This window comes from Diaporthe amygdali (genome assembly GCF_026229845.1).
Source record: "Diaporthe amygdali strain CAA958 chromosome Unknown NODE_4_length_2575358_cov_65_588622, whole genome shotgun sequence".
NCBI lineage: Eukaryota > Fungi > Ascomycota > Sordariomycetes > Diaporthales > Diaporthaceae > Diaporthe > Diaporthe amygdali.
The window spans coordinates 755,665-782,134 of NW_026517024.1; the positions used below are offsets into that span (position 1 = coordinate 755,665).

The 26,470-nt window shown below is 55.0% G+C and overlaps 7 protein-coding genes across 7 annotated transcripts; 4 read left to right on the plus strand and 3 right to left on the minus strand.

Moving 5' to 3' along the window:
* Positions 1-4,720: 4,720 nt before the first annotated feature.
* Positions 4,721-5,703, plus strand: J7T55_008425 (rna recognition domain-containing protein; the record flags this gene model as incomplete). Its single annotated transcript, XM_053138741.1, has 5 exons — positions 4,721-4,749; positions 4,808-4,880; positions 4,993-5,099; positions 5,180-5,460; positions 5,564-5,703. 5 exons carry the CDS (start codon positions 4,721-4,723, stop codon positions 5,701-5,703), a joined length of 630 nt encoding a protein of 209 aa, XP_052997701.1.
* Positions 5,704-6,489: 786 nt separating this feature from the next.
* J7T55_008426 (uncharacterized protein) lies at positions 6,490-8,043 on the minus strand (the record flags this gene model as incomplete). The annotated part of the gene is made up of 6 exons (XM_053138742.1): positions 6,490-6,848; positions 6,966-7,023; positions 7,296-7,488; positions 7,663-7,672; positions 7,870-7,901; positions 7,979-8,043. The coding sequence occupies 6 exons, from the start codon at positions 8,041-8,043 to the stop codon at positions 6,490-6,492; spliced, it is 717 nt and encodes a 238-aa protein (XP_052997702.1).
* A 1,508-nt stretch (positions 8,044-9,551) lies between these two features.
* On the plus strand, positions 9,552-10,526 carry J7T55_008427 (Programmed cell death protein 6; the record flags this gene model as incomplete). Its single annotated transcript, XM_053138743.1, has 3 exons — positions 9,552-9,592; positions 9,663-9,979; positions 10,063-10,526. The coding sequence occupies 3 exons, from the start codon at positions 9,552-9,554 to the stop codon at positions 10,524-10,526; spliced, it is 822 nt and encodes a 273-aa protein (XP_052997703.1).
* Positions 10,527-16,966: 6,440 nt separating this feature from the next.
* J7T55_008428 (uncharacterized protein) lies at positions 16,967-18,595 on the plus strand (the record flags this gene model as incomplete). The annotated part of the gene is made up of 3 exons (XM_053138744.1): positions 16,967-17,080; positions 17,237-18,115; positions 18,170-18,595. The coding sequence occupies 3 exons, from the start codon at positions 16,967-16,969 to the stop codon at positions 18,593-18,595; spliced, it is 1,419 nt and encodes a 472-aa protein (XP_052997704.1).
* A 707-nt stretch (positions 18,596-19,302) lies between these two features.
* J7T55_008429 (beta subunit of citrate lyase) lies at positions 19,303-20,247 on the minus strand (the record flags this gene model as incomplete). Its single annotated transcript, XM_053138745.1, has 1 exon — positions 19,303-20,247. One exon carries the CDS (start codon positions 20,245-20,247, stop codon positions 19,303-19,305), a length of 945 nt encoding a protein of 314 aa, XP_052997705.1.
* A 605-nt stretch (positions 20,248-20,852) lies between these two features.
* Positions 20,853-21,708, plus strand: J7T55_008430 (uncharacterized protein; the record flags this gene model as incomplete). The annotated part of the gene is made up of 4 exons (XM_053138746.1): positions 20,853-20,946; positions 21,023-21,068; positions 21,176-21,459; positions 21,551-21,708. The coding sequence occupies 4 exons, from the start codon at positions 20,853-20,855 to the stop codon at positions 21,706-21,708; spliced, it is 582 nt and encodes a 193-aa protein (XP_052997706.1).
* A 1,890-nt stretch (positions 21,709-23,598) lies between these two features.
* Positions 23,599-25,287, minus strand: J7T55_008431 (uncharacterized protein; the record flags this gene model as incomplete). The annotated part of the gene is made up of 2 exons (XM_053138747.1): positions 23,599-24,905; positions 24,975-25,287. The coding sequence occupies 2 exons, from the start codon at positions 25,285-25,287 to the stop codon at positions 23,599-23,601; spliced, it is 1,620 nt and encodes a 539-aa protein (XP_052997707.1).
* Positions 25,288-26,470: the final 1,183 nt, after the last annotated feature.

The window sequence follows — 26,470 nt, forward strand, 5'->3', positions numbered from 1 at the left end:
TCCTGTGCCGGGGCTTTTTTGCGAAGTGGTAGTGTGTCCCGGACGAGATAACCGAAGCTACACTGCCTCCGGAATCCTGCTGTGGCCTTTTCTTGCCACTTTCATGACAGGACTCTGTTGCGACTGACGCTGGTCGCAAAACTCTGGACATTTCGGCGGCGACTCGGATTGGGTCATGCTCGCCACCAAGCCCAAGGGCTGATTTGTCTTGAACAAGTTTCCGAGGAACCTTTTGCTCTCTCTGACTGCAGTCATGAGAGGCCTCTCTATCGTGGCTAGTTTGAGAGCGCGCTTCGTTTGGAGACCATAGACGTGGCGATCGACGGGCAGGCTTGGACCGAGATGGCGCCTTCGAATTGGACTCTTTGGACAAAGTTCCGCTGTTGAATTGCAACCTCGGTGTCTCGATGTCTTCTAGCCAAGTGTGGACCAGATTTTCCTTGTCATCATCACGAGCGTGGGCATCCCTAGTGGGCCACGATGTGAGATAGCTCCAATGGTCTGAGGGAAGAGCTCGCGACACATGTGCCACATGGTGCTTTCGATGCTTGTCCTGGCGTTTGCTACGGCGTGTTTGACGATGGTGAGGGTGGGCGGAGTTGTCCGAGACTTCCATAACCTCCCTACTCAGTCTGGGCGAGTAACGGCCAACAGGAGGTGAGCAACGACAGGCGCGTCGCAGGACCCAAGACTCGACACGAGCAAAATGCGGTGCAAACGACAGAAAGCAAAAATAGACTCGAGGGATGACGATGACCTCTGCAGTCACGTTTCGTGCATGGGTTTACCAGCCCTTGGCTGTGGAGACAGGAGCAGGACAGCCAGGGCCTCTGCAGAGAAGAGAAGACATCAAATCAAGCTCGGCAGCTGGGAAGCGAGGCGAGCGAGTGAGCGAGTGAGCGAGTGAGCGGCTACTGGTTACGGCTACGGCGGCGAGATCCTTGAGCATCTGAACGGTGATCGATCTTGATGGTTTCGTTTCGATGCCGAGGATGATGGAGTGTCGAAACGTATTTGGATCTGCACCTGCATCTGAGAGCCTGCACCTTGCACCCTGCACCTGCACCGGGGCCCATAGACTCGACACGCGCGACTGGGCCAGGTGGGCAGGCAGGTGGGTAAGTGGGCGAGTGGGTACCTACCTAGATGCCCAGCACGCCCAGGTACAGTGCCTTCCCAGGTGGTGTCGCGTCGAGTCGGGAAAAGGGAAAAGGGAAAGAAGTAGCGAGGCTGGCGATCTCCCCGTACCCATCCATCTCAAATCAGAAGGACGAACCGAAAAAGCTTCAACCGATTGCCTTGAAGTTTCCTGGGTATATTCTGGTAAGTATTGTGCATACCTGGTATTAATGTGCCCGGGGATTGTGCCGTAGTTCAGGCCACCGCTTGGCATTACTGATCTGTCATCTGTCAGTCCATCTTTCAGGTCAAGCTCGTCGAATGCTAAGAGCTTGTTCCGAAGTCACCATCAATCACTCCTCAGTCAGTCAACTCTGCCCATCTCATCAGGGTCATGTCCATGCAGCTGTAGAGCTCCATATCACTCCATCTCCCTCGCTTTCTCTTTCTCTTTCTCCTTGCCCCTCCTTCCATCCTCACCCTCCTCACTTTTCTCCATTTTGCGACGTCTTACATCCACTCTTCCCACTACGGGCAACTGCGGAGCTCAGACGCACTGACTCGAGGCGTCCGAACTTGCAAGTGACATCGCAGTGCCGCCGAGACGAAATCTGCCTTCTGGCAACCCTTGGCGCAACCTTGCAGAGGCCCAGATGTTCCTCGCACCCGACCATGTGTCAGGCTCGAGCTCTGGGGCCCAGCATTGCCCACACAGAGCCCTGGACCTCGTCGCAGGTGCACTGGTAGGCTGCTAGCTCACATCGGACGAGTACAGTATGTGTCTCTGGCCCCGTCCTCTAACACCGCGAAATTCCCACTTGATCCGCCGCCGCCCCGCGGAGCAGTGGAGGATCGCCTCTTCCCCGCCGTGCATGCTGCGCTCGCTCTCGCATAATTGCATGTACCACTATCGTGTTCCAAGAGATCCTGGTTTCAAAAGCACAGGGCATTCTTTTGGAGCGAGACAAGGTGGCACACGTCAGAGTCACGCCATTACCAAAATCCTTGTTTCAATAGACGCGGCAGACGATACGGACTATGAGCAATATTTGCCAATCCAACCCCCTCGGCCTTCCCGCCCAGCGTCCAGCGTTGCGTAACTGGGCCTCTGTTACTCCGCGTCGCCCAGGATGCAACACCACTCGTGTCTTCGTCAACTGGGGTGACCATCCGCGGCCGATTTCAAGGCCCGCGGCCATGTGCCCCCGCATGACGGGTCTGGTGGGCTGGTGCGGCTCAAACGCCACGATCGGCAACAGGGTTGTCAACTTGCATCAAGCGAGCGCGGCCAGGGCTACTGTACAACCTCCAGGTCCGTGCATTACACGTGCGACCCCTCCAGTGTGCTTTTTGCTTGGCATGGAGATTCGCAGTCCCCAGAGGTCCGTCCCGTGGTAGGGTAAGATTGGGCAAGCTTTTCTGCCATCAGCCGTCCTTACCTAGGTACTCTACAGACCCTCTTGCTGTACTTCGCAACGCTTGTTAGCGGGCTGGCAGGATTATGGCATTCTGAAAAATCGATGTCCACACACTAGCGGCTGTCTCAAGGCCAACCTTGGCGTCTCCAGCGATCAGTATCTGGAGCCTGGCGTGCCTGGCTGGAAGCCAGATCCTCACTAGCTACTCCTGCCCCTCTCCAAGAATAGCACTACCTTCCAGTCTCGGAAATGAGCTGGCGAGCTGTCCTGGACCGTTGAGTTGTCAGTTTTTCAAGCCTGGAATTTCCCGCAGGACTAGTGCGTCAGCGGAATAATTTGCAATGTCCATTCGGATTGCAGTGCTGTGGATCCGCAAGTCTATTTGAAGGCCTTGCGGGGCACGGCGCAGGATCTGGCAGGACCCCTTACTAGGTCTAGTTCACTGGCAACTTCTTTGACACCTACAAACGCGATGGGCAATATCAGACCCTGGACCTACAGCACGCAGCTAGCGAGGTACGGACAGCAGTTTCATCTCGTGTTCCGTCCATTTTCGTCACTGCAATAGCAAATGCTTCGTCAGTTTCGCATGCGGCCAGGGTCATCCCAAGGTCTGCCCGCTCCTCGCTGGGGGCCCGGAAGCCTTGACCTCGGCGACCAGCCGTCGACCAGGAGAGTCTTTGGATTACCAACTCGCTGACCGTCCGAGACGATTGAGAAAAGTGTCATCGAGATGCAGCTTGCTGCCATCGAAACACTGTGGAATGCCAACCCCTGCTCCACAAGATGTCGTTCAATTTGGCTTTGCGCACTTGAAAGACTGAACCTCCACCCAGGGGTTGCTCCGCCGCACAGGCACGACGAGCAGGGGTGCCGGCAGGGGTCCAAGTTGTTACATTCTTGGTTCAATTCCTGCTCCAACGCATGTGGCATCGTGAGCCAGATTTTGTTCGGTTGAACATGACACAGATCGCACGAGGTGGATTTATCCGGGACAGAGTCGCGAACTGCTCGCTTTCCTCAGTGCAAAGCTAGGATCTTCTGGCAGCGGCGTCTGTCAAGAGAAGAAGCGCCTTGCCTCTGACCAACTGTCTTGTAGCTGCACGACTCGTAATCCCACCGCGTCACCGGCAAATGGAGAGAAGGCGCTCACAGCTAGGCACCGTGGCGAGCCGACTACCCATCTCAGTCTGCGCACTTTGTGGATTCGCGACAACGGGAAACATGTCAACAATCTGTTCCCACATCAGCCCTATGTGAGTTGTGTCGCCTAGTCGACGGCAATCTGGGGCCGTAGGTGATACTCCTGTGGTCTCCGCCTCCTGTCGGACTAGCTTCTGTAGCAGTCAGGTAGCTACCTTTAGACCCAATCAGCTTGGCGGCCTTGCTTGGGTGCTGCTACGAGCTCTCTGTCTCTCTGTTTGATGCTTGTTTGGTCGAGTCACCCTTGCTGCCACATTTATGCTCCTCGAAACAACCAGTCAAGCATCGAATTCCCTGCTCAGGGCGAAGACAATGAGCCATTTATAATGAGATGACGGGCTAATGATAGAGCTTGACGAGCGCGTCTCGACCACATTATTGCATATAAGTAATATGCGTCGACTCTCTAGTGACCACTTACCTCCGTCAAGAACCTGGCCTCCTCCAATGCTTCTTCAAGTCTACGAGCACTCTCCGGAGAACCCCTGATCCTTACTTGTCGAGCTTTGCGATACCACCCCACCAGTCCTTTCCCAGATTCGGTCATTTCCTCCAACTTCCCTTCGAACCAGACAGGATTGTTGTGTGGATTTTACATTGTAATTGCAGGGTGTCGCCATCACGATATCTATTACCTGTTGGTAGCACATCAGTGTCTCTGTTGCTTTGTGGATTTGCTCGCAGTTGCAACTTTCCTCGCCACTGTCGGAGACAGAACAAAGTGTCTTGGGAACGAACCACCGACATCGCGGTCAGGAACGAGATATTCGCCGCAAAGAGGGGTACCTTTCCTTCCCGCTTCGCAACCAGACTTTTTCTCGCTTCAACAATCTGTGGCCTCCTTGGGAAAGACTTTCGCACTTTGCGCATCAACTTCCATCTATCCCGGAGACTACCGTCTTGATTTTTGTGATCTCAAGCAATTTCAACAATCACAGGACCCAGAGGAAGCTACCAACATCGAGACAAGTGTGATCAAGATGACCTCGACAACGAAGCTTTTCATCGGGTAGGTTATCGCCCATCATACCTACCTTGACCATGATTTGCCTGCTAACTGGCGACAGCGGCCTCGCCTGGCACACTGAGGAGGCGACTTTGCGCCAAAAGTTCGAGGAGTTTGGGCTCGTGGACGAGGCAGTATGTTGTGCTCCTGACATCGCGTTGCAAGCTCGGCCGGAGTTCTTCACGGCCTGCTTCGCACGTCGCACAAAGCTTCACCTTTGCTGATTTGACTCTCTCTTGCCCCTAGGTCGTGGTCAAGGATCGTGACACTGGCCGCAGCCGTGGCTTCGGATTCGTTCGCTACACGAACGAGGACGATGCGCAGCGAGCTATTGCCGCGATGAACAACGTCGAGTAAGACCACCGCAGCAGACTATAACTGTGCTGTAGTATTCGCAGCTCGTGGTGAATAGATGCTAAAGCTCCGCATTCAGGTTCGATGGCCGTACCATTCGTGTCGACAAGGCCTCTGACAACGGCCCCCGGGGTGGCTACCCTCCCCGAGGCGGTGGAATCGTCGGCGGTTTTGGCATGCGCGGTGGCTACGGTGGCATGCAGAACCCCGGCATGCCTCAGATGGCCTATGGACATCCTCAACAGGGTTATCCGATGGCTGCTCATCCGCAAATGTACGCTGCTCAGCAGCAGCAGTACGGCCGTGGTGGATACCCACCCCAGGCAGCTGCGATGAACTACGGTGCCATGCCGCAGCAGGGTAAGTCGGGCCACCCACAATACGTTGTTCGAGCTTCTCGTGGCCCACAAACACGAGTAGCTATTGTTCAATAGAGTAGCTAACAATGTAACCATCGGTACAGCCTGGCCGCAGGGTGGATACGTCTACGGACAAGACCAGCAGCAGCAGGGACAGCAGCAACAGATCCCACAGGGGCAGATCCCCCAGCAGCAGATGCCAGGACAGCAGCAGGCTCCTCCCGGCGGACCACCCGGATACTAGAGGCATAAGAGTCGCTCCAATGCTCAGCGGCTGGGCGTGCTCTTGGACTTGCCGGAGTTGAGGCGTTGAAGGGATGGAGCCCCTGGGCTTACTCTTAGCACGACACACAAACCGTGCGGACCGCTCTTTGATACCCCATCCGACCGGCGGAACTAGCTGTCGACGTCGAGTCTACACACGATTTCAAAGAATCGATCACGGCCGAACTTGCGAGACATGGTACGAAACGCCCGGACGGAAAAAAGGAAACGAGCCCCAAGCATGCGCGATTGTCAAAAAAAGTTGCCATCGTTCTTGTTTACGACAAAAGATTATACCCCCTGACCGAGTTCAGATCCTCGATGCTTTTTTCTCGGGTGGCGCTTTCGTTCTGCGACTAGCTGTTTTCGTCCTAAACTTTCCCTTTCTTTGTATGATTTTTTTTCCTTCCTACCCTCCTTACTTCTACTTGACGATGATTTTCGCGTTTGAGGGCGGGGAAGAGCACCTTTCCCGATCCTCTACAACACGTTCTTTGTATAAAATTGCAGTCAGCAGATGCGCGCGTCGCGTCGAATGGCGCCCCAACGCGTTGGGGCTAGGTCCAGCACGAGCTTCGCAGCTTGGCGCACGACACTATTGCTCTGGCAAATTCGATTGCCCGAAAAGGGAGTATAGTGTTATAGGAGGAAATTCAAAATTCGGTGTTGACTGATCATGTGGAATGCTTCTACTGTGTGTGTATGTCTGTGTGTATCTGTGTGCGTCTGTGTGTGTGCTTCCGTGTGTCTGTGTCTGGACTGTTTCTCAAACGGCCTTCTCAGTCTCCTCCTGCTCGTCTACGCTACTGACTTTCCTGAAATCATGAAGAGCGCCCGCAGCTGCGTCACTCCCCTGACTAACAGCATTCTTAGTAGCCGGACTCTCGACACTTCCCTTGCCTCTGCCACTTTCCTCCTCGCGAGATATTATCGCCCTGACACGCTTCGACAAATCCGTGACGTGCTCATCGCCACTCTCGGGGCTTAATTCCTCCAGCGCCTTGTCGAGACCCAGCAGGTAATCCCGGTTCAGCCCGCTCGGCCCCTCTGATCGGTAGATGTGTTCTGCCAGGGCCTGGATGTCTTGTGGGCCGACGAACTGGTCGTTGTCCGGGGTCCCGATGTCTACGATGTGTCAACAGACTTCCGAGACGCCCTTCGTGATGATAGCTGTAGGACTCTTGCGGGAGAATCACAGAGCACAGCGAGAAGACATTTTAACAGAAGAAAGACTATACGTACAGACGAGCGTCCGGATGGGCTTTTCTGGGTCCGAGGCTGGGGAGAAGGGTGTGTAGTGCTATACCCAGAAAGAGTTAGTGGTCCTTGAACAAACAACGCCACATCTATTCGGCGCCAGGCGAGGGGAACATGAACAAGAACAGAAAATGAAGAGGGACGATCGCTGAGTAGAGCGAGCGGGGTTAAATCATGGAGAGCAAGGGAAGTTACCCGAGACATATCCTGAGAGCTCTCAGCGGAATTCTGCTCTGGAGACGCAAAGGTTTTCTCTTCGCGCCAAGAAGACCTGGATGGACATGAAGACGCGGGTAGCGTCTAGAGTTGACTTACGATGGTGTACCCGTTGATCTCGCGGATGTCTAGATACTCCTTGACTTCTTCGACATGTTCTGCCTTGATTCTGTACGCGACACCCCAGACTTTGTCTGCGGACGAGTGCGGATCAGGCAGAGTCTCCCAAAAGGACCGCTCAATGAGGGTCACCACGCGGCCCGGTGCTTCGGGGGTCCCGCGGTGGTCCTGACTTTTATTTGAGCATCTGGATCAGCTATTGTTGCCACATGGTCGAGGGGAACGGATAGCAGATCAGCTCTCCCTCGGCCGCGCACATCGGCGCATTCATGGATTTTGCAACAAGGCTCGAAGGGGGGTCGTCCCCAGGCCCTCGCAACAGGAAACATGTGCCAGTCATAGGAACCATACCTTGCCTGTCGAAGACCTGTCAGTAAGACTATGTCCGAGAAGGCGCAGGCGAAGCAACAGAAAGCATTGACTCACTTGCCAAAACCTACGAACGTAGCCTGTGACCCAACCTGGGATCCTGCGATCTATTATCGAGAGGATCTTCTCAGCTTTGCACAATGGTCGAGGCAGTGGTGACAAAGCCTCTGGAGCGAGCACCTACCAAAGTGTGGCGGTGGTTTCCATATCAGGCTCCTGCAGACATAATCTGTCAGAATCGCTACAATGTTCCCCTGCAGAGGGTTGCTACATGTGGCAAGAGAGGAGCATACCCGTAGCCAAAGAGCCAGAACTCGCCGTTGTCGGCAGCAGGAGCGCCAGGATCTTCTACAGTCATTTTTCTCCCGTCCAAGCCTTGTTCAACTATGTCTGCGATCCGAATAGGGCAAGAAGTGGGCAGTGGCGGAGAGCACGAACGAGCAGATGTTGACCGTGTTTGTAATGCTCGTTATCCGGCCCGCCACCGCCGGTGCGTTTCCGACTCGGTGCCGGGCGCACGGACCAGCTCACGGGAAGCTCCAGACCCACAGGGCTATTGTCACCTTCTGAGTCGGGCCTGTGTGCCGGCACCTCATTGCTCTGCTGTTCTCTTGTTCTCTTCTCGCCCGTCTCCTGTCATGACTTTCTGCACGAGATGGCCGGGATTGACTGTAACTCCCGCTTGTTCGGCACTGATCTATTCCAAAATCTGGGGTAACGCGATGGCTGATGGCTGAAGCGGCCTGACGAGGCGATGTTGCGGCAATGAGGGACCAAGGTTCTTACGTGGAGGACACACCACGTCACAGGTCGCGCAGAGGCATGCGCATCCAAGTCAGCATTTCGGCTGCGGCAGGGAGACGGGAGACCAGCCTACGCGTGCAGTGGAGGTCGGATGCAGAGTGACCGACGTCTGTGTAACCCCATCTCTGGAGACCCTCTGACGCGCCAACATGAGCACGAGTATCAGCATGAGCATGAATAGAATGCAGTACGGTGGTTCCGTCGTCTGATGAGCCCCGGGTTTGAAAAGGGGTACCTTGATCCAGTGTGACCAGCAGCAGATGCAGGTGATGTCTGCAAGACGATAACTCACAGCTGTTGCTTCTTTGCGGATTCACACCCCTGCCCTCTCCTCCTGTGGCCATATAGTCTAGCAGTAGCCAATATAATGAGTGGCCCTTCAAGGCACAGAAGAAAAGAGGTAAGGCAGGGAAACTTTCAATTCAGCCCAACACAGCCTCGTTCTACCCTTGGCGTTTGCTCCCCACCGCTGCCCCTCAGCTCCACTACAGAGCAACTGTGCCGCAATCTCAGGGCCCCTCTCGTCGTCCCCTGCCAACTTCTCTTGAGTCTCGAGAATTCCGATATAAGCGCCCCCGCGCTTTGACACGCTGGACCTGGACCTGGACCACAAGCACTCAGTCGCTCTAACCGCTCTTCGAAAGACACCAAAACGCCAACGGGTCAGTCTGATACGTAAAAGCGTGTGCCGGCCCTGAATACGACCCAAGGAACAAATCCAAAGCTTCCTTTCCAAGCGAGCTGCACCTCGGCGGCTGAGCCAACCAGAACGACCACGACCACGACCGCACCCGCGACCCTGACCAGGGCCCGACTGACCGCGACCCTTATCAATTCTATTTATTGTTGTTTCTAGCTTGGACACACCTTGCCAACAACAACCACAACGACATCATTGTTCTGATCCCTCGAGTCTCGGGGTGAATTTCTTCTGTTGGCACTTGTCCTTGCCGCGGAGCCGACAATCTCAAAACCAACCGACACGACACCTTTTTAGACCTCGCTCAAGCCCCTCGTCCCGTCCCTCTCCACTTACACCGCGCCCAAGCCAGATCATTCACCATGGCCTACAACAGACCCTACAATCCGGATGCTCTCCCACAGTGAGTAGTACATGCCGTGAAATTGCTCGAAAGCTGCGAGAGCGACGATTACTGACTCAGTCCCCTCCAGATTCGCTGAGCCTGAGCGAAAACCCTCCCCGTCGCATGGCTCGGTACCTGCGCCCTCCCACTACGAGAACAAGCCAATGCCCCCTCGACCTCAGGAAGGCTACGGACGCCCACACGCCGGCTCAGCAGGACGACTCTCCCCAGCAGGACACCCTAACACCCACTCAGGCGTAATGTCCCCACCTCCCACCGGCGGCCCAAAGCCCATACACCACAACCGGCCCCCTCCCGTATCGAGACCTCCACCTAGCCCAGCGCCCACTGAGGGCGGGGCGGATCCCACTCTGTTGCCTCTCTTCAGGGCTGTTGACAAGGATGGTGCGTATCACACCTACCACGGCGCTCTGATGAGCCGCCGAGGAACCCAAGGGAAAGGAAGCTAACACAGCGCAATCGGACAGGCACCGGCCAGCTCTCAGAGAGGGAGCTCTCGGCCGCCCTGGTCAACGGGGACTGGACCGCCTTCGACCCGCACACGGTGCGCATGATGATCCGGATGTTCGACAGCGACCGCAGCGGCACCATCGGCTTCGACGAGTTCTGCGGGCTGTGGTCGTTCCTGGCGTCGTGGCGCACCCTGTTCGACCGCTTCGACGCCGACAAGAGCGGCAACATCGCGCTCGACGAGTTCAACAACGCCCTCGTCGCCTTCCGCTACCGCCTGTCGGAGCGCTTCGTCGAGCTGCTCTTCCAGACCTACGACAAGCGCAACGAGGGCGTCCTGAGCTTCGACCTCTTCGTCCAGGCCTGCATCAGCCTCAAGAGGATGACCGACGTCTTCAAGAAGTACGACGACGACCGCGACGGGTACATCACGCTCAGCTTCGAGGACTTCCTGACTGAGATCCTGAGGCAGCTCAAGTGAGCTCAGCTCCGGGGTTGGTTGGCTGCTTGGAGGCGGTGGTGGGTAGGGTTAGTTTTGGAGCCACGCCGTAGCATGGCCAATTACTTTTTTTTGTGACTTTGACCATAATCACGTTGAATTTCGCGGTGGATTTGTGTGCCATGCATCACGACGATAGAGGTGGGGGGTTATGGGGTATCTGACACGGCCAAGATCACAGGTAGTGGCTAGACGAGAGTTGATACCCTTGAGAATATGATCACGTCTATCAAACGATGGCTAATACTCGGATTTTCCACGGAGACGCTACGAGGAGAGCCGAATTTCTATCCTTTGCCTGGGCAACGCGCTGGCAGCTTCCTTGTCTCAAGGAGCTCTTGCGAGACCCTGAGGACTTCGTCGCTAAAAAGTCTATACAATTCCAGCCTCATTCTGCCGTAGAGCCCGAGACCACGAATTCCTGATTGCTATGATCGTTTCGTCTTGCCCACGTACATCTCCGCAGTCACAAAGCCCCCTGATCTGTTGTTGCAACACGGTGGACGAGACGCAAATATGTCCTCCAACGAGACCCAAACGGGAGACGCCTTCACTAGGCATACAGTGGCCCAGAGAGGGTTCCATTTGTCCCGTTCCACGCGGCTTGGAAACGAATGACACGTGGAAAGACTCTTCTTCGTCTAACAACCGCCAGAGGTTTGATGGACTCTGCCGTTCAAGTCGTTCATGAAGGAGGGTTGCAAATTGTACTTCGGCGTCGTATTTTTGATGTGACGGACGAACTAAAAAGCATACATCCCATGGTGTTCTAGCGAAGTCTTCTCTGGAAATATGACCCGCCTCCCCCCCTCCCCCTTCCCAAACAGGGCATTCGCTATGCCTTTATAAACCTGCCAGTCATCCCATTTCACACCACATGGCAGGGCGGCTAGGTCCCCGAGTTGTCTGCGGGTCAATTGTGGTCCAGTCTGAAAAAGCTGGAGGGTGGCAACCAGGGTTCGATTCTCGTCTCTGGCAATACAAGTCTTTTTTTTTTGTCCTTTCTCACGACCGCCTAGAGGTGTTTCCCGACCTGGAGTGTTTTGTGCTAAAGCGTTCGTGATTTCCGTCATGTGTTCGTCTGCCTAGTAGCTTCAGCAGTCGCAACGTCGTCCCAAAAAGTAGACCACTCGCTTGACCCTGGGCAACAGAAGGTGATCCTCGCTGCCGTTTCCCTCACTCCATCTCTTGCGAGTGGCATTCCATGCCCAGAGATTGATGCCACCGTTTCGCGTGATGTCCTGATATGAAATCCCACTTCTCTTTACTCATATGACTCCCGCATTCTTCATCGCACTTATCACAGCACCGTGGACGGGCGATGAAGCTCCCTGTAATCGTCGCCGCTATCGAAAAGCGACCAATACTTCCTCTCTTACCAGCTTGAACTGCATCACCACTGGGATCTTCCCCTCTCACCCACCTCCCACTCTTGCCCTTGCCCAACCTCCTCACCCTCAGCCGTCCCATATCAAACGTTCCGATGTGTCTCCCCATCATGACGAGCAACTCAGTAACTCGGTCCCAAGCGGGCAGCAGTCTCCCAGTGTGCCGGCGCGGCCTGCGACACATTTGTCTCCGGGCCAACATGGGATCGAGAAGTGACGCCGTCAGGTAGGTAGCTTCGCCGTGACGAGGTGCGAGGTCGTGAAGACGAGGGATTGCCCAAGCACACGTTCTAGAGTGAAGAAAATGTGACGGATGATGGGCATTCGGGTTCAACGGCGTGTTGATGTTGAACGGGCGGAGAGCAGGGTGTCACAACGGGCAATGTTGGGTGTTGGTGGGCACCTTCGAGTCGTCTATTTGGGGCCTGTGTAGCTGCGTCGAGCTCCTGAGGCCCACAAGCATAAGTTCAGGACACGATCAGCCACATAATGCTAGCTGAACCTGGGAATATATTAAGTTCAGCTTCTTATACTGATAGTGTCCCACTACATATGTCTGTACGGAGTAGACGAGGTTGACCAAATTTGACATCCCACAAGACATGCCTTAGTTCAAGACAATCTTAAGGATTGAATAAGTGTGATGTTGAATCAGACAGGCCAGGATCACTTGATAGACCTTTGTGAGTCCGTGCGACGCAGATAAACGGTCGAGAAGAGAGGACGAACGTCTTTCTAGAACATTTGACGACTCGGCAAACAGGACAAGATACAACGCGAGCGAGACGGAGTCACGCCCATTTGAAGGGCCGGACCAGTACGTTCTCTCCGATGGAAACCAACATGGAACGAAATTGAAATGGACTGAGGAGCACCTGCCCTCCTCTGATGAAGATCACGAGCAGGTCAACGCGACATGTTGGATGATGAGGCACACCGTAACCTTGTCTAGTGACGAATTTGCCTGGAGTGTCGGTTGCGCATGAACGAGAAGGCCTATCGATATCGCATAGAACCTAGTGCCATGTGGTTTGACAAGCACTTGCTTGCCTCCAAACTTTCGTACCTTGCAGGGAGGTGTCCCACCCAACTCATGCCCCGGTTAGGTTGCCATAATACATAGGTGAAAGGAGAGCCAGTCGGCCGATACATTCAAAAACTTCGAGATACCAACTCTTGCCATAACCTGCAGTATTGCTTCACTTGAGCTGGCCCTCCCGCGATGTGGAGGCATATAGAAACTGGTTGTTGGCTTGGTTGCCTATGACCTCCTGTCTTGCGGCATACTGTACCGTTGGCTGCTGCCATCGCGTCACAGGTCTTCCTGCTGGATATTCTGCGGTAGAACGTTTTGTTCTAAGGCTTGGTGCTGCATACTAGGTCTCCTTCAGCCGTCTGATGTCAGTTCGGCCACCCCGAGCAGATGCTGTGTGATGAGACTTCGGCCAGGTACACCACAACTCCTCGGCCTCTCACTCCAGTCATGCGCGTCTGGGCTGCTGTTCCCGTGCCGAACCTTGAGTCAATCGTTTGTGACAGAGGCGCACACACGGACACACACGCATCAAAAGTCGGCGCCGGATGGTACTGGATGCCTTGGTAATTGACTCCCGGCTGAGCGCCGAAGGGGGTGGGGGGCAGTGTTGTGTCAAGTATCCTTAGTAGCGACGAGGTATTGTCCCCAGTGTCCTGTTTGATTGTCACCCTCTGCCCGTAGGGCTGCGCTGGTGTTTTATCTGATCAGCAGCTGCCGTGTCGAGCAGGTGGATTGTCGATGCTAATGGCGCTCCCTGAAACAGCTGTTCAGTTCGGGCACGGCAGGGCAGCGTGGGCAGGTCAGTCCGCGCGGCTACCGCATGTTACCAATAAAAGCCGCCGTGTCTGGTTTTGCTGAAGATCTGGGCGGGCGCGGAGCAGCTTCGGATGTTTGCCGCCAAAACCTGGGGGCGCATGGGGCCTGAAACTGCATGCAGATGGTCTCGTTTCGTGCCTAGGGCGGTTGCCGTTGAAGTGCTGCGTGGCCGATGCTGCCAAAGTTTCTGGAACATGCGGTCACAGGTATTCCAACGTCCGGCGAACCCAATCCGACGGGTCAATTAGGGACGATTTGAGCCAAGACCCCGTCCTCGTGGACAGGAGACAGAGCTCTTGTTAGTAGTGCGTAAGAAGATTGTCAGCGCCCAAGGACATTCCCAGACAACCTCACCGCCGCCGAGGGCTGAAGGCACCGGGCACCGGGCACCGACCAGATGCCATGGAAAGGCGAGTAAGGCAGGCACTTGGATGGGGTACACCGACTAAATCTGCGACTGGACTAGTCGGCGTTGCGTGTCTTGGTGTCAAGGGAGTTAGTTTGCTGAGAAGGTTCGCGACTAGACCACGCAGGCGGCAGGTAGCAAGCGCATGGTGTGTGTCAGGTGCTTTGGAAGTGAACTCTGACGGGCTCAAGCAGCCGTGAGAGCGAGCTACCACGGATGCAGGCAAGTTCAAGAGGATGCAAAGCACAGCACTGCGGCTGCATGCTAGCTACGGGCGGGTTGCTCAAGCCTCACTGCACAGAGGCATGTGAAGGAGGTCTGGCGTCTGGCTGCAGCATGCGTACTGGATCCGAGCCCCACCGCTCTTCGGGCCCACTTGATCATTCTGACGACGATACCCAAGTGGATACCTTTGTGCCTTGCCGCCCCCAGGTGTCGGAATCCTTTCCCAAAAATGCCCCGCCAAAAGCGGCGAGAAGTCCTGCTGCTGTAGAGCTCCGGCAGAATAATCTGCCTCTAATTGTCTGGCCTGTCACCCCTCCCCGCCCTCCTGACACAAGTGCAGCGGCCGCCGTGAAAAGCCGATGCTGCTGGGCTTTCACTCCTGTCGACATTGACTTACATGGCAGGAAATGCGTGGGAAAGAGCATATGGGGCCCAGCTCCTACGTGTACAGCAAGGAAAGCTTGTCTCAGGGGTGAGCTGGATGATCGGCGTCGCCGTGTGCAGCGAGCAAGCAGCTCGCCAAGCTTGGCCGAAGCTCCTCGAGCTCTCGAGGCTGCTTCCGTCCAATCGGTGGGAACTCCTTTGTCTCGAGGCAAAGGCGCACTATGTACTGTGCAGACATTGGTCTGGATCGAAGATAACCCGAAGGCCAAAGCTTCAACAGCGCGGCGCAAAGCATGGCAGGGCAGGGCAGGGCAGAGCACACAGGATGTGAGAGCAGAGCCAGGCAGAGCAGAGCCTGCTTTGAGCGCTGATCTGAGTCATGACTTTTGGCCACTGACGATTGGGTCATTCTTCGCCATGCGACGGGTCGAAGACCTTGGGTTGTGTTGTGCTCTGGGTTCGTCGGATGGCAGGATAGCGCCAAACTTGTTTTCGGAATCAAATGTCCACTGCCTTGTGCCGTTGCGTATGGACGAACAGGAAGCAACTCAGCTCGATTGAATCAGAAGAGCTGCCAGAGGGACAGGCCCCCGGCAGTTCTTGAAGGAATCAACGGCAGCGTTGCGTGTGACTGCTGTAGCCCCGCGCATCTAATCGCATCGCATTTCGAGCTGAGAGCTTGCAGCTGTCCCCCGGCTCTCCCAACGGCACGGCACTGCGCTGCGTCATCGCCATGGGACAGGGAGGGTTGCGCTGCCTGGGTCAAACCTTCAGTGCCTCCGTATCTAGCTATCCTGTCATGCCTGCTGTACCAGGCTTGTACCTTTCCAGCAGGTCAAATGAGCTTTCATGCAAGCCCGTCTCTGTTCGGAAGACCTGCCACAAAGCCCTGGGCAGCCAGATAAGATGCTAGATAGTCTTATCCGGCGACAGCTTCGAGCTTCGAGAGGAACGTACAGTAACAAGCTGACCTCCAGCCCTGCCACCGCACTACTATGTACTTGGGCACTGTACAAGCTCTTCACGACGGGACCCACGATGGCAAGATTTCGGTGGAGTTTCAAGGGGCCTACCTCTGCCTTTACTGGGTACCTGAGTGAGCGGGTCGGATCTGCACCTGGACATGGTCAAGGTCATGGTCGTGGACCTTGACATGTACCTTATTACCCAGCAGCTGAGCCATCAAAGACTTCGGGTGGCTGCTTGCTTGACTTGAGGGGCCGTTAGCCGTTCCTGTCGTGCATCTGTCTTGCAGGAGAGAGAAGTTTTGCGCTTACAAAGTCCACGACGGAAGCATTGATTGAGACCCCTATGATGTCTTCATGCGCCTGCATGTCCCCTCTGTCCCTTTGCCTTGTTTCTCCTGTCCTCAAGCCGTCCCAGGCCAGGTCTGCCCAGCTGTCCAGCTGCCCCCTTTCGCCTGGCCCCTTGCACTAGGCGGACCACCCACATTGTCACGACCCAGCCCGACCATCTGACCTTCTCTGACCTCTATCCTGCCTTTCTCAGGCGCTCTACTGCTGCTCCTCCTACTCCTCCTGCTACTCCTCATCCTCCTCCTGCTGCCCCCGACCCTCTTTGACAAATCGAGTCGGGATCGTGCTTGCAATTAGCGCTGCTGCCATCAGGCCCGGGTCCTGAGCCAGTCAAGAGCTAGCTAAATACGCAACCCAACTACCTAGACAAGGTACCTACACACAGGTAGCAGCTTAGTCGCTCTCAGCTTCTTAGTCTTAGCCGCAGCACCGAGCAGAGCACCCCAATCCATCCAGTCTTCCGAGGTTGGCACCCCCCCTTCCGGTCACCTCCTTAGACCACCTCCTAGACCACCTCCTCGCCCGCCCTCGATTCTTCGAAACACCTCTTGTCACAACCCGACAGCTGAGGACAAGCTTGGAGCTCTGGTGCCCATCCTGCTGCATTCCATCCCTTGACCACCTGCTTCCCCTCGCATTAGGTGGACAGGAGTCAATGCGACAGCTTCACTGCCCTAGTAACTGCTCTTCTCAACCGCCGCCAGCTTTCAACTCTATTCTTATCGACAAGAGCTCCAGCCCACCACCACCCCCGCCCACGCCCAACCTCGACCTCGACCCCGACCCCGAACTCGTACTCGACCAGGACCTCGACCTCGAATGGTGGGGTCAAGGCAATTGTAGTTATCAAGATGCCGCCTCGATCGTCCTTGACATCGTCCTTCTCAATCACGGATGCCAACAATGAAGTCGTCTGCCCACTACGCAACCAGGATGGATCTAGCTGTAGGAAGCGCTGCATCGGCGTACGTCCTGCCCCTCATCTCCCCTATACACGCAATGCGCTTCAATTGCAACCTCTTGCACCCTGCTTCGCCGAGGAACCCCACCACGGCCCAGCGATGCTATTGGCATTGTCGTGAGGATGGTGCTGGATGCTAACGAGAACGTGTACCCGCCAGGAGAAAAGGTATCGCTCCATGCAGGAACATATCCGTCGGGCGCATCCAGAGCACTACATCTCCAAGCTTCCCGCCACCGAGGAAAGCTTCCACCTGATGATCAACACACCACCTAGCGAGAGGCCACCGCAGCCGCAGCAGAACTCGGCGCCGCCGAACAGTGCTCCAAATCACCAGCCAAAGGCCTACGCACCCGACCGCAATGCATATTACCGAGAGGAGTCCAGCAACCCTGGTACGCCTAGACCATACGAAGACTACCCGGGCGGCCTGCTGCCGGCTGCAACAAATGCAGCCGCCGCGCTGGCCTCCCTCCACAACTACAAGACGGGGACGGGATCGGACTGGGACGCTGAAGGCGTGAGTCTTGCAAAGTTTCACTATGAAATTGATCCCATGAATCACTTTAGTGACCTCCCAGTGCAGGAGTGGGTGTCGGATTCTGAGAAAGATAGAATGCCGAGATCCTCCGTCGAGCTCCCTCCCTTACAGCCCAACAACTCTGCTATCACGAGTGAGCCTTTCTCTGGGCTTAGTTCCAGCCGGCCAAGAGATCTGCTGTCCTCTATCATGGCAACCTCGCCTCCAGGGCGATCATCCACACTGCCCCCTTTGCAACGGCCTCTGGGGCCGAACCGATCCAGGAAACAGTCCGTCACCAAACGAGGCAGAGAGACGCAGCACCGGAAGCAGCGATCCAGAGACGCGAAAGACTGGGTGAAGCGAGGTAAGATCGACATTGCTGGGGACCTTCTGCAACCAACGACACAGGAGCGGCCAAGGCCGTACTCGGCTGAGCCTACGGCACGTTCACCCTGGATGGACCTCCTTGAGGCTGCCACATCGGTTGCCGATGATCTGAACGAGGAACGGACGCCTGTGAGTCTTTTCATGGCTTCCATACGCTGCTAAATTCGTACTGACTTATCACAGATGCCTCAGTCTCCTGTGTCTATACAGCGAGCTTCTTTGCCGCCCTTCTCCCAGCAGCAATTTGGTCACTCAGGCTACCAGGCTTCCCCCTTGCAGCAGGCTTTGACGCCACCAAACTACGCGCAAGAGATCCCTGGGCCCTTCCCATCCGTGGAGAGCGGCGAGAGTGCAGAGAGTTTCCACATGGGTGCTCATGGATTGACAGATTCCTCACCCAGCTACTCCTCACAGAACACCCAAATCTACTGTGCCGCCTGTCAGAGTGTTTCGCTTCTACGAGACTCATACGCCTGTACGGAATGCATCTGTGGCATCTGTCAGCAGTGTGTCGAAGTTCTCATGGCCGAGCAAGGTGCCAGAAGAAAGTGCCCTCGATGTGCCACGATCGGTGGTCGGTTCAAGCCTTTCCAGCTGGATATTCGCTAGACCTGGCAGCACGTATTGCATTCTTCGCGCGTTTTCTGGCTCTCTTCCCCTGGATACCTTATTGGATTTTTCTTTTTCCCTCCTTGGTTTACTTGCAGAATTTCAGCATCATCGGTGGTATCGAATCATTTTCCTCGGGAGTAGCAGGCGGCCATCTGGCGGAGTTTTTCGTTTAAAGGGACTGGACTTCCACTACTGATCACTCACAGTTTTTATTTCGATTACGTTTGACTTCATTCACGCACGCGCGCCACCCTTTTGACTTTTAAACTGTTTCGCAGCCATAAATGCCGTTGCTACTGGAGCCTGGAGCGCCTTATCCGATCCTGAACATGAACACGTCTCGGAAGGGACAATGTTGATTTTGCGTTGTCGGTTCACTGTCGGTTTTTACAGGAACACACTCATGGAGGCGCCCTCCGCCTGAATTGGAAGAGTGTTTATCGTCTTTCCACGTTATGACTCGGGACGCAAGCTTTGATTACCCCCACGTAAAGGTTTAGATGTGTGGGAATATTTGATATAGCCAGACGATTACGTCTAGATAACAAAGTCACGGCTATCAGTAGCTCACTCTTGTTCCGTTGCGAAATTGTGTATCTGTGGGATGAGATCGATCATGATCCATAAGTATGCTGCAAAATCTTGTGATCTCTTGGGCGCCATTCGCTGTGTATTCACATCTAAGTGCGTTCGCTTAATTTCACTCACTCGGGCTCTTGGTCCTTCCACCGTTCTCTCATGCCATCGACATCAAACCCACACCTCGCCGCTCTAGTCACCACGGCCTTTGCCCTACTCACGACGGGCGCATCGATCATCTTTCCTTCGAGCGTCCATGCTCCCCTGCCAGCCTCTCCGGCCCTGTCCCCCTTGCTGGCCTTCTCATCAGCCACAACGATCCTGACGCTCCACTCCACCTCGCTCTCAGACGGGGCAAATGTGTTTTGTACCACCTCGACCTGCGAAGGGTGAATGCACTGCTTCCCATTGAAGCCCATGCCCTTGCCGTCAACACACTCCTCCCGCAGGCGCTGGAGCCCCTCCTCGCCGCGGAAGGTGGTGCAGACCAGGTCGATGGTGGACGGGAGGTTGAAAGCCCGGGCGTGCGTCGCGATGGCGGAGCGCGCGTACAGGAACTCCCTCAGCGATGGCGTCCGCGTCAGGCTGAGGTCCAGGGAGAAGTCCTCGGCCGCGAAGATCAGGCCCGACAGCCCGACGCCGTCCCGCGTCCCGGCCCTGCAGATCGACGCCAGATTGAGCACCGCCTCGGCCGACTCTATCAGGGCGAGCAGCTTGACGGGCTGCGGCGCGCCCCGGGCGGCGTCCTGCCGCTGCGGCGCGACGTGCTTCAACACGTCCGCGACGAAGGTCAGGTCCGAGGCCGAGTTCACCTTGGGGATCACGATTGCCTCGAGGCTTGGCTCCTTGCCCAGCGCCTGCAGGTCCTCCAGCGCGTACGGCGTTGAGACGGCGTTGATGCGGGCGGCGACCTCGCCTATGCCCTTTGGTCGGGATGATGGTGATGATGAGAGGGCTGAGAGATGCTTGGCCAGTGCTTGCCGTGCATTGGGTTTCTCATGAGGCGTTACCGAGTCCTCTAGATCATAAGTTACATTATCTGAGGTGAGGCCCAGAGATTTGGTGAGCATCTTTTGCGAGGAGCCAGGGACTGCAGGGAGGTTAGTCTATAATTCAAATGCGGTTGAGGATGGGATGGCTTGCCGTAGAGCAGAGCCCTGCGCAAGACTGATGCTGATGTTGCCATTGTAGTTCATTAAGTGTTGCCTCATTGAACAATGTGATAATTACGCTGGAATCCATTCATCATGCGCTTCATATAAGTGACTATTCTACCGAACGAACGCAAACGTTGAAGTATGTAGCCGAGACTAAAGGACGTTGTTGTTATGCCGGCGAGGGGGAGCTTCAAGTCGGCTACTACCCTTGCAGAAGGCTGTCATCGACGTGCCCCTGTCTGACCCCTGTAGTCGTTAACGCGACAGTGGGACGCCAGTGAAGTTAGCGGGCCGACGCCTCTTGCGAAACTGAACAGCTGGAGCTCCCAAGTGCGCGTCGAATGCTAGCACGCCCAGGTAGCTGCATACGTACCTGCCTCCGCGCATTCGATCACCACAGCTTCAAACACGACACTGTGGCCAAATGACCCACCCGAACAACGGCACATAACAGTCCCCATCCGCTCTTTTATATGCATTAGTCGAAAGCTTGCCGTCGCCGTCATAGTCAAATCGCCATGGACCATCAACAATCGGCCGCGCCGGGCTCCCTGAGCTGGCGCCTGAGCTCGCACCCCATCACATTACTTACCTTCCTGGCCTTTCGATCATGTAAGTCGGAGCTGATTTATGGCGGGGCGCACACCTGGTGCTCTCGGTTGCACTCGATACTGACAAAGAGCCACAGCCAGTCTCCTAGTCTACCTCTTCGGCCTCCTCTTCACCTCGAACCTGTACGCCTGCCCTGCCCTTACTCCCAGTCCTCTGTGCCCGCGCACCAGGCCGGCCAGGCTCGTTTTGGGCTGGATTTCAGTGCTAACACAACGCGCCCCGATCACAGCGTCCTTATCTTCATCATCACCATCCTCCTCCTCGCAGGCGACTTCTACTACTTGAAAAACATCGCGGGCCGACGACTCGTCGGGCTCCGCTGGTGGAACGAGGTCGATCCATCGTCGGGCGACTCTAAGTGGGTGTTTGAGAGCAGCGAGCCCGGCACAAAGGTCATCAACCCCACGGACAGCCGCTTCTTCTGGCTCGCCAACTACATCCAGCCGCTGTTGTGGGTTGCCTTGGCGATACTAGCGCTCGTGCGGTTCATGTTCATCTGGTTGCCTCTTGTTGGTGAGTTGCATATGGCGTCCCCCTCGGATAGGCCCAGTCTTGGAGACGGGGAAGAACAAATGAGCAAAGGCTAACACCTGCATGATGATAGCTATCGCATTGGCATTGACGATTACAAACTCCTTGGCGTTCTCCCGGTGCGACAAATTCAGCCAGGCGTCCAACATTGCAGGAGGCGCCTTCTCCGCGACAGGCATGGCTGGCAACATCGCGAGCGGTATGGTGGGGAGGTTCTTCAACAGGGGCTAGATAGTTGGGTGATCATGCTGGCGATTCGCCCAGGTCCTTTCCGGCGTGGCTTTGTAGGATATTCACGCAGAGCAGCTCGTGGATTTCATGGCGTTGGGCTCCTGGCAGAAGGGTGTCCATTTCCACTTGTTCATTTTCTTTTCTCCCTACATGGAGGGTTCAACGCGAATGCATTTTCAACGGCGAATGGAAGGGCAAAGTGCCGCTAGACAGGCCAAGGGATATTTCGGGCGAGCGTACGATGCGCAGGTAGCTGGCCAAATTTTACACAGGACTGTTTCAAAAGGATTGCTAAAGCTGTGACTTAGGTTTTGCATGTCAGGTCAGTGGTATGGTTTTTTGCATGACCTGACCAGAGTTGGGCGATATGAAGTATCATTCCGGGACCATGGTGCCATGGGACACACTACCAGCAGGTATTTTGAAATGTGGATCGATGGTCTTGTCGACATTTGAGATGATTCTTTGATAGACCCTTTGGAAACAGCAGGCTGTCCAATTCCCAACAACTGGCCATTGACTCTATGGACAGCCGAAATTCTATCAAGGATGCAAGCCAGGAAGGCAAGAGCGACCCACAAAGTAGGAAAGAGCAACCCTTAGAGTTAGGAAGGAACGGCGCTCAAAGAAGGAAAGAGCACAGATTAGGAAGGAACGACCCTTGCACCTTCCTTGTCCCCCACCACGGGCTCCGAGCACCACTTCTAGCATATGTCAACACACTTCATCACTGCCTTGTGAAATTGAACCTTCTTAATAGGGAGCAGCAATATACATATTTCTAAACATATACATATACTTGTAAATACTTCAACTCTCAAGTCTTTGAATATTATTATCATTGTATATATATATTTATATAAAAAGTTACTTAGAAGGGTAGCTTTCACTTATAGATAACGATGAACATGGCTTTAACTCTGTTGTGAAAATTACAAGGGAAAAAAAAATTACAGAGCGTATAGCGAATTCACTCGCTCCCGCGAAATAATGTTAGATATATACCGCCTTTCAACAATTCCTTCATGGCGCAATTGGCTAGCGCGTCTGACTGTTAATCAGGAGGTTGGTGGTTCGAGCCCACCTGAAGGAGTTACTTTTGCTTTTGCACCCTTCACCTATATATATTATGTAATTACTATGGAGAACGATGATTGAGAGATACTTATACGTCTCAACTACATCACAGACAGGCGTAATGGTGGGGATTACGATTTAAAGTAATGTTATAAGTTGAATTATATATATTCATAGATACACGGCTGTGGGTGTGGGTGTGTAAATTATTGTTGCTATTATGATCTCTTCCACTAATATGTATGGACGGGTGCCTATAATCTATATAGGGCATGTGTGATAGAGCATCTGTGAGTTGATATAACTCAATGATAAAGGTTATTGCAGTCTAAATTGAATATGAAAATTGATCACAAGATTAAGAGTGGTGGATTTAACAATCTAATAGAGCAAGAGAGTAACCGAAGCTTGCAAATAGACAAGAGGAAGCGGCGGATGGAAAGGGTAGGTGCAGGGTAGATGGAAGGTACAGGTGACGAAGGAAAGTACGACAGTCACCTACATGTCGCTCCTTCCCAGGACCACAAGTTGCAGCGACTCCTTCTTTAGCAGCTATGATTACATCTACGATTACAGATACATTAGTTGGCTACCTACGCAGGTAGATGGCGTGTCCCAACCAAGAATCAATCGAATATTTTATCATAATAAGTTCCATATCCTCTCTGATATAAAGGAACACGCAGGGCACAGCCTGTGTTTTGTGGATCAAGGCAAGTAAACACTTATATTCATGAATAAAACGCTTTGGCTAGGTATAAGAGCAAAAGAGCAACACCCGAGAATCCCAAAATGTCACGCCGAGAAGGCCAATCATCTCTTCCTCCCACCCGTCCCTGCCTGCTCGATGGCCTCGTCCAGCACCCTCTCCTCCTCTTCTAACCTGCGGATCTCATCATCTGTCATGCCCTCTTCGACAAGGTGAGCATATTGGCCGGATATCCCAGACGGCGTGGTCGACCGGGCGTGGCCCCGTGGCTGCGATGCACCAGCAGCAACAGCAGCAGCAGCCGCGGCGCCGTCGTTCTCGCGGGCACTTTCTGGCGATATGGGCTGCAGCTCTTCGAGAGGGTTGGAGTACAGGGACGACGGGCTCCGCGCGGTGCTATCATTGGAGTGCTCCTGTTGCACCAGGTCGGCGCCGTCAACGACGTGGTGGTGCTGGCTGTAGTCGTGCTGCGCTGCCCGGTCTGTGTACGGCGAGAACGACCGGTCCTGCTGCAAAGAGGAGCGCGGCACGGGTGAGCCCATCGCAGAGCTACGGTCTTGGATAGACACGGATGAGGGCAGGTTCTGCGTTGGTGAGTTGCTGTTGCCGCTGGCGAGAGCTGCGGAGCCGATGACAGGCGTCCCGTGGACCGAGTTGGCAGCCCCGCCCAGCGAGGAGTACACGGCCGAGTTGCGATCGTGTCCGCCGTTGCCGGTGTAGACGCTCTCTGATCGGATGCTTCCGCAGCCCTCGCCTGATATGGCCTGCCCGATACTGAGGTCAATGCCGCTCTCGTTCCTTCCGGGCATGCCCACTCCCCGGTTCAGCGGGTTTTGACTGTTTTGCTCGGAGTACGGCGTGTCCGGCTGGTCCCTGTCGAGGATACTGGCGTGGGCCTCCTTCTCTGCGATTATGTCCTGGACGCCCCGGCTGCCGCCTCCGTCGGCGTCAATGTTTCGGCGCCGTCGGAAGCAGAAGCATCCTGCCACGACACTAACAAGGATGAGACCTCCAACGCACCCCACGACAATTCCAACAATAGCTCCTGTCGTGAGTCCGTTCTGCTTTCTGCCTGTCTTTTGTGATGCGGCTGCCGACGTGGCCAGACCAGACGCGGCCGATGCTGATGTTGCACTGGTCGCTACGGGCGTAGTTGTGGATGCTGGGCCTGGAGAGTGATATACCGACCCCCCAGCTGTCATCAATGATGAATAGGATGAAAACACAACGCCTGCCTCGGTATCATCGCTCGCAACGGCCCATGTCTGGCTCCATGATGACTGCTTGCCTCTACCATCACTGGGTTGCCAGTCGAGACGAAAGTACAACATCTCACCAAGGTGTCCTTGAAGTTTTTGAGCCATCTCAGGCCCCAAGTTGATAGTCCCGTGCTCGTCGTCGCTCGGTGTTGCTGCATCCGCCACATGTCAACTGTCTGAACCTATCGCCAGTTAGGGGACAACATGCATGTAAGACGAACCGGTAAACCCAGGGCTTGAGGGACAAGTCGTCGTATCTGAGCACCATTGGGCCAGTACTTCGTTGTTTCCGTTCATGAGATCGACCTCAACGACCTTCGTCACATCACCTTCCGTTCCATTCAGCTGCCATCGGAAGTCTTTCCCACCCTCGATTTGACTGTAGTTAAATACCGAGGACTGCTGGTAAGCTGGTGCGAACTTCTGGCCAAGGAACGACCCGCCATCGAAGATAAACGTTGGCTGTTCCTGGCTTGCGACGATGCTGGACAGGAAGACGAATATGACCCATGTGGTCAGTGAGTATATCCGCATGGTGAAAGTATGTAGGGATCCACTATTAGGTGGTACTAAGCGGCATCACACTTAATCCAGAATGAGGCTATTGAGGCGTGGTGCCAGATAGGCAATGGGCGAAAGATCGAAGCGAAAAAGAACAGTGTAAGCAAAGAAAAGAGAGGTAAATCCGCCAAGCTACGTACTGAAAGGCGAAAGAGAAGCGAAGCACAGAAAGGAATCGGAAGTGAAAAACAGAGAGACCGTGTGTTGGCTGTTGGTTGGGAACGAAAGACAAACGGGGGCCTGCAGATTTGGCGTAGGACGCGGCAGTGAGGAGGGAGGGGCCCCCGTTCGTTCATTCAGCTCACAAAGATATCCATTCACCATGGGGGTTTTCAGCTCCCTGTTTTTTTCTTCTGGCAACTCAAGGACTGGGCCGTCTGACAAAGTTGACGGGTCGCAAAGTAGACTCGGGAAGGCCACTGCAACTCTGCGGCGAGGCTGCGCCGCTCCTTGCTCTTGCATCCCACCCACAGCAACTTAGCCTACCGAAGGCACCCGTAAGAAAATGGTCCGTCCTGGAGACCGAGGTCTCTGGGGATCACCAGATGGGCACACAGAGGCGGCGTGCCGATCAGCTCGCTGATAGTGTCTCTGTGGGACGGACACACACAAGGAAAAGCCCTTCGTCCTCATTGAGATTGCGGCACAGCCGATGCTGTCCCGCCAGCTGGTTGGCGCAGCCTCGCCCGGCACAATGGGTGGGAGACACAACCGAGACCCCCCATCTGCCGTGGCCCCCTCCCACAAGGTTTGTCTCTTTTGTTACCTTCCCAAGGAAAAAGGGCAAGTCAACCACGTTTCTGGTTTGACTTTGCCTCCCCGGGCCAGACGCGTGTCCCGATGGAACATCAATGTTAAACCAAAGTGTCTTTGGAGGAGGCATCGTGGAGCCCGCATGGGGCCCCGAGATGGGGCGAAAGTCTCTTCTCAGCTCTGGTTCAGCGTTGCTCATCCTGAAGGATTCAAGGCTCCTCCTCCCCTCGCAGCCTGGGGTGGGGTGCGCAGGGGGCATGCTGTGATCCACACTCATCAATGGTGTGCAAGTGCAAGAAGGAATCCGTCCACTTGGACTGGCGTTCTGTGTGCACGCACGTTGGTGTTGGTGGTGGTGCAGTCTGCACGGCTGGTGCGCTTTTTTGCCCTTTTTATCACCAGA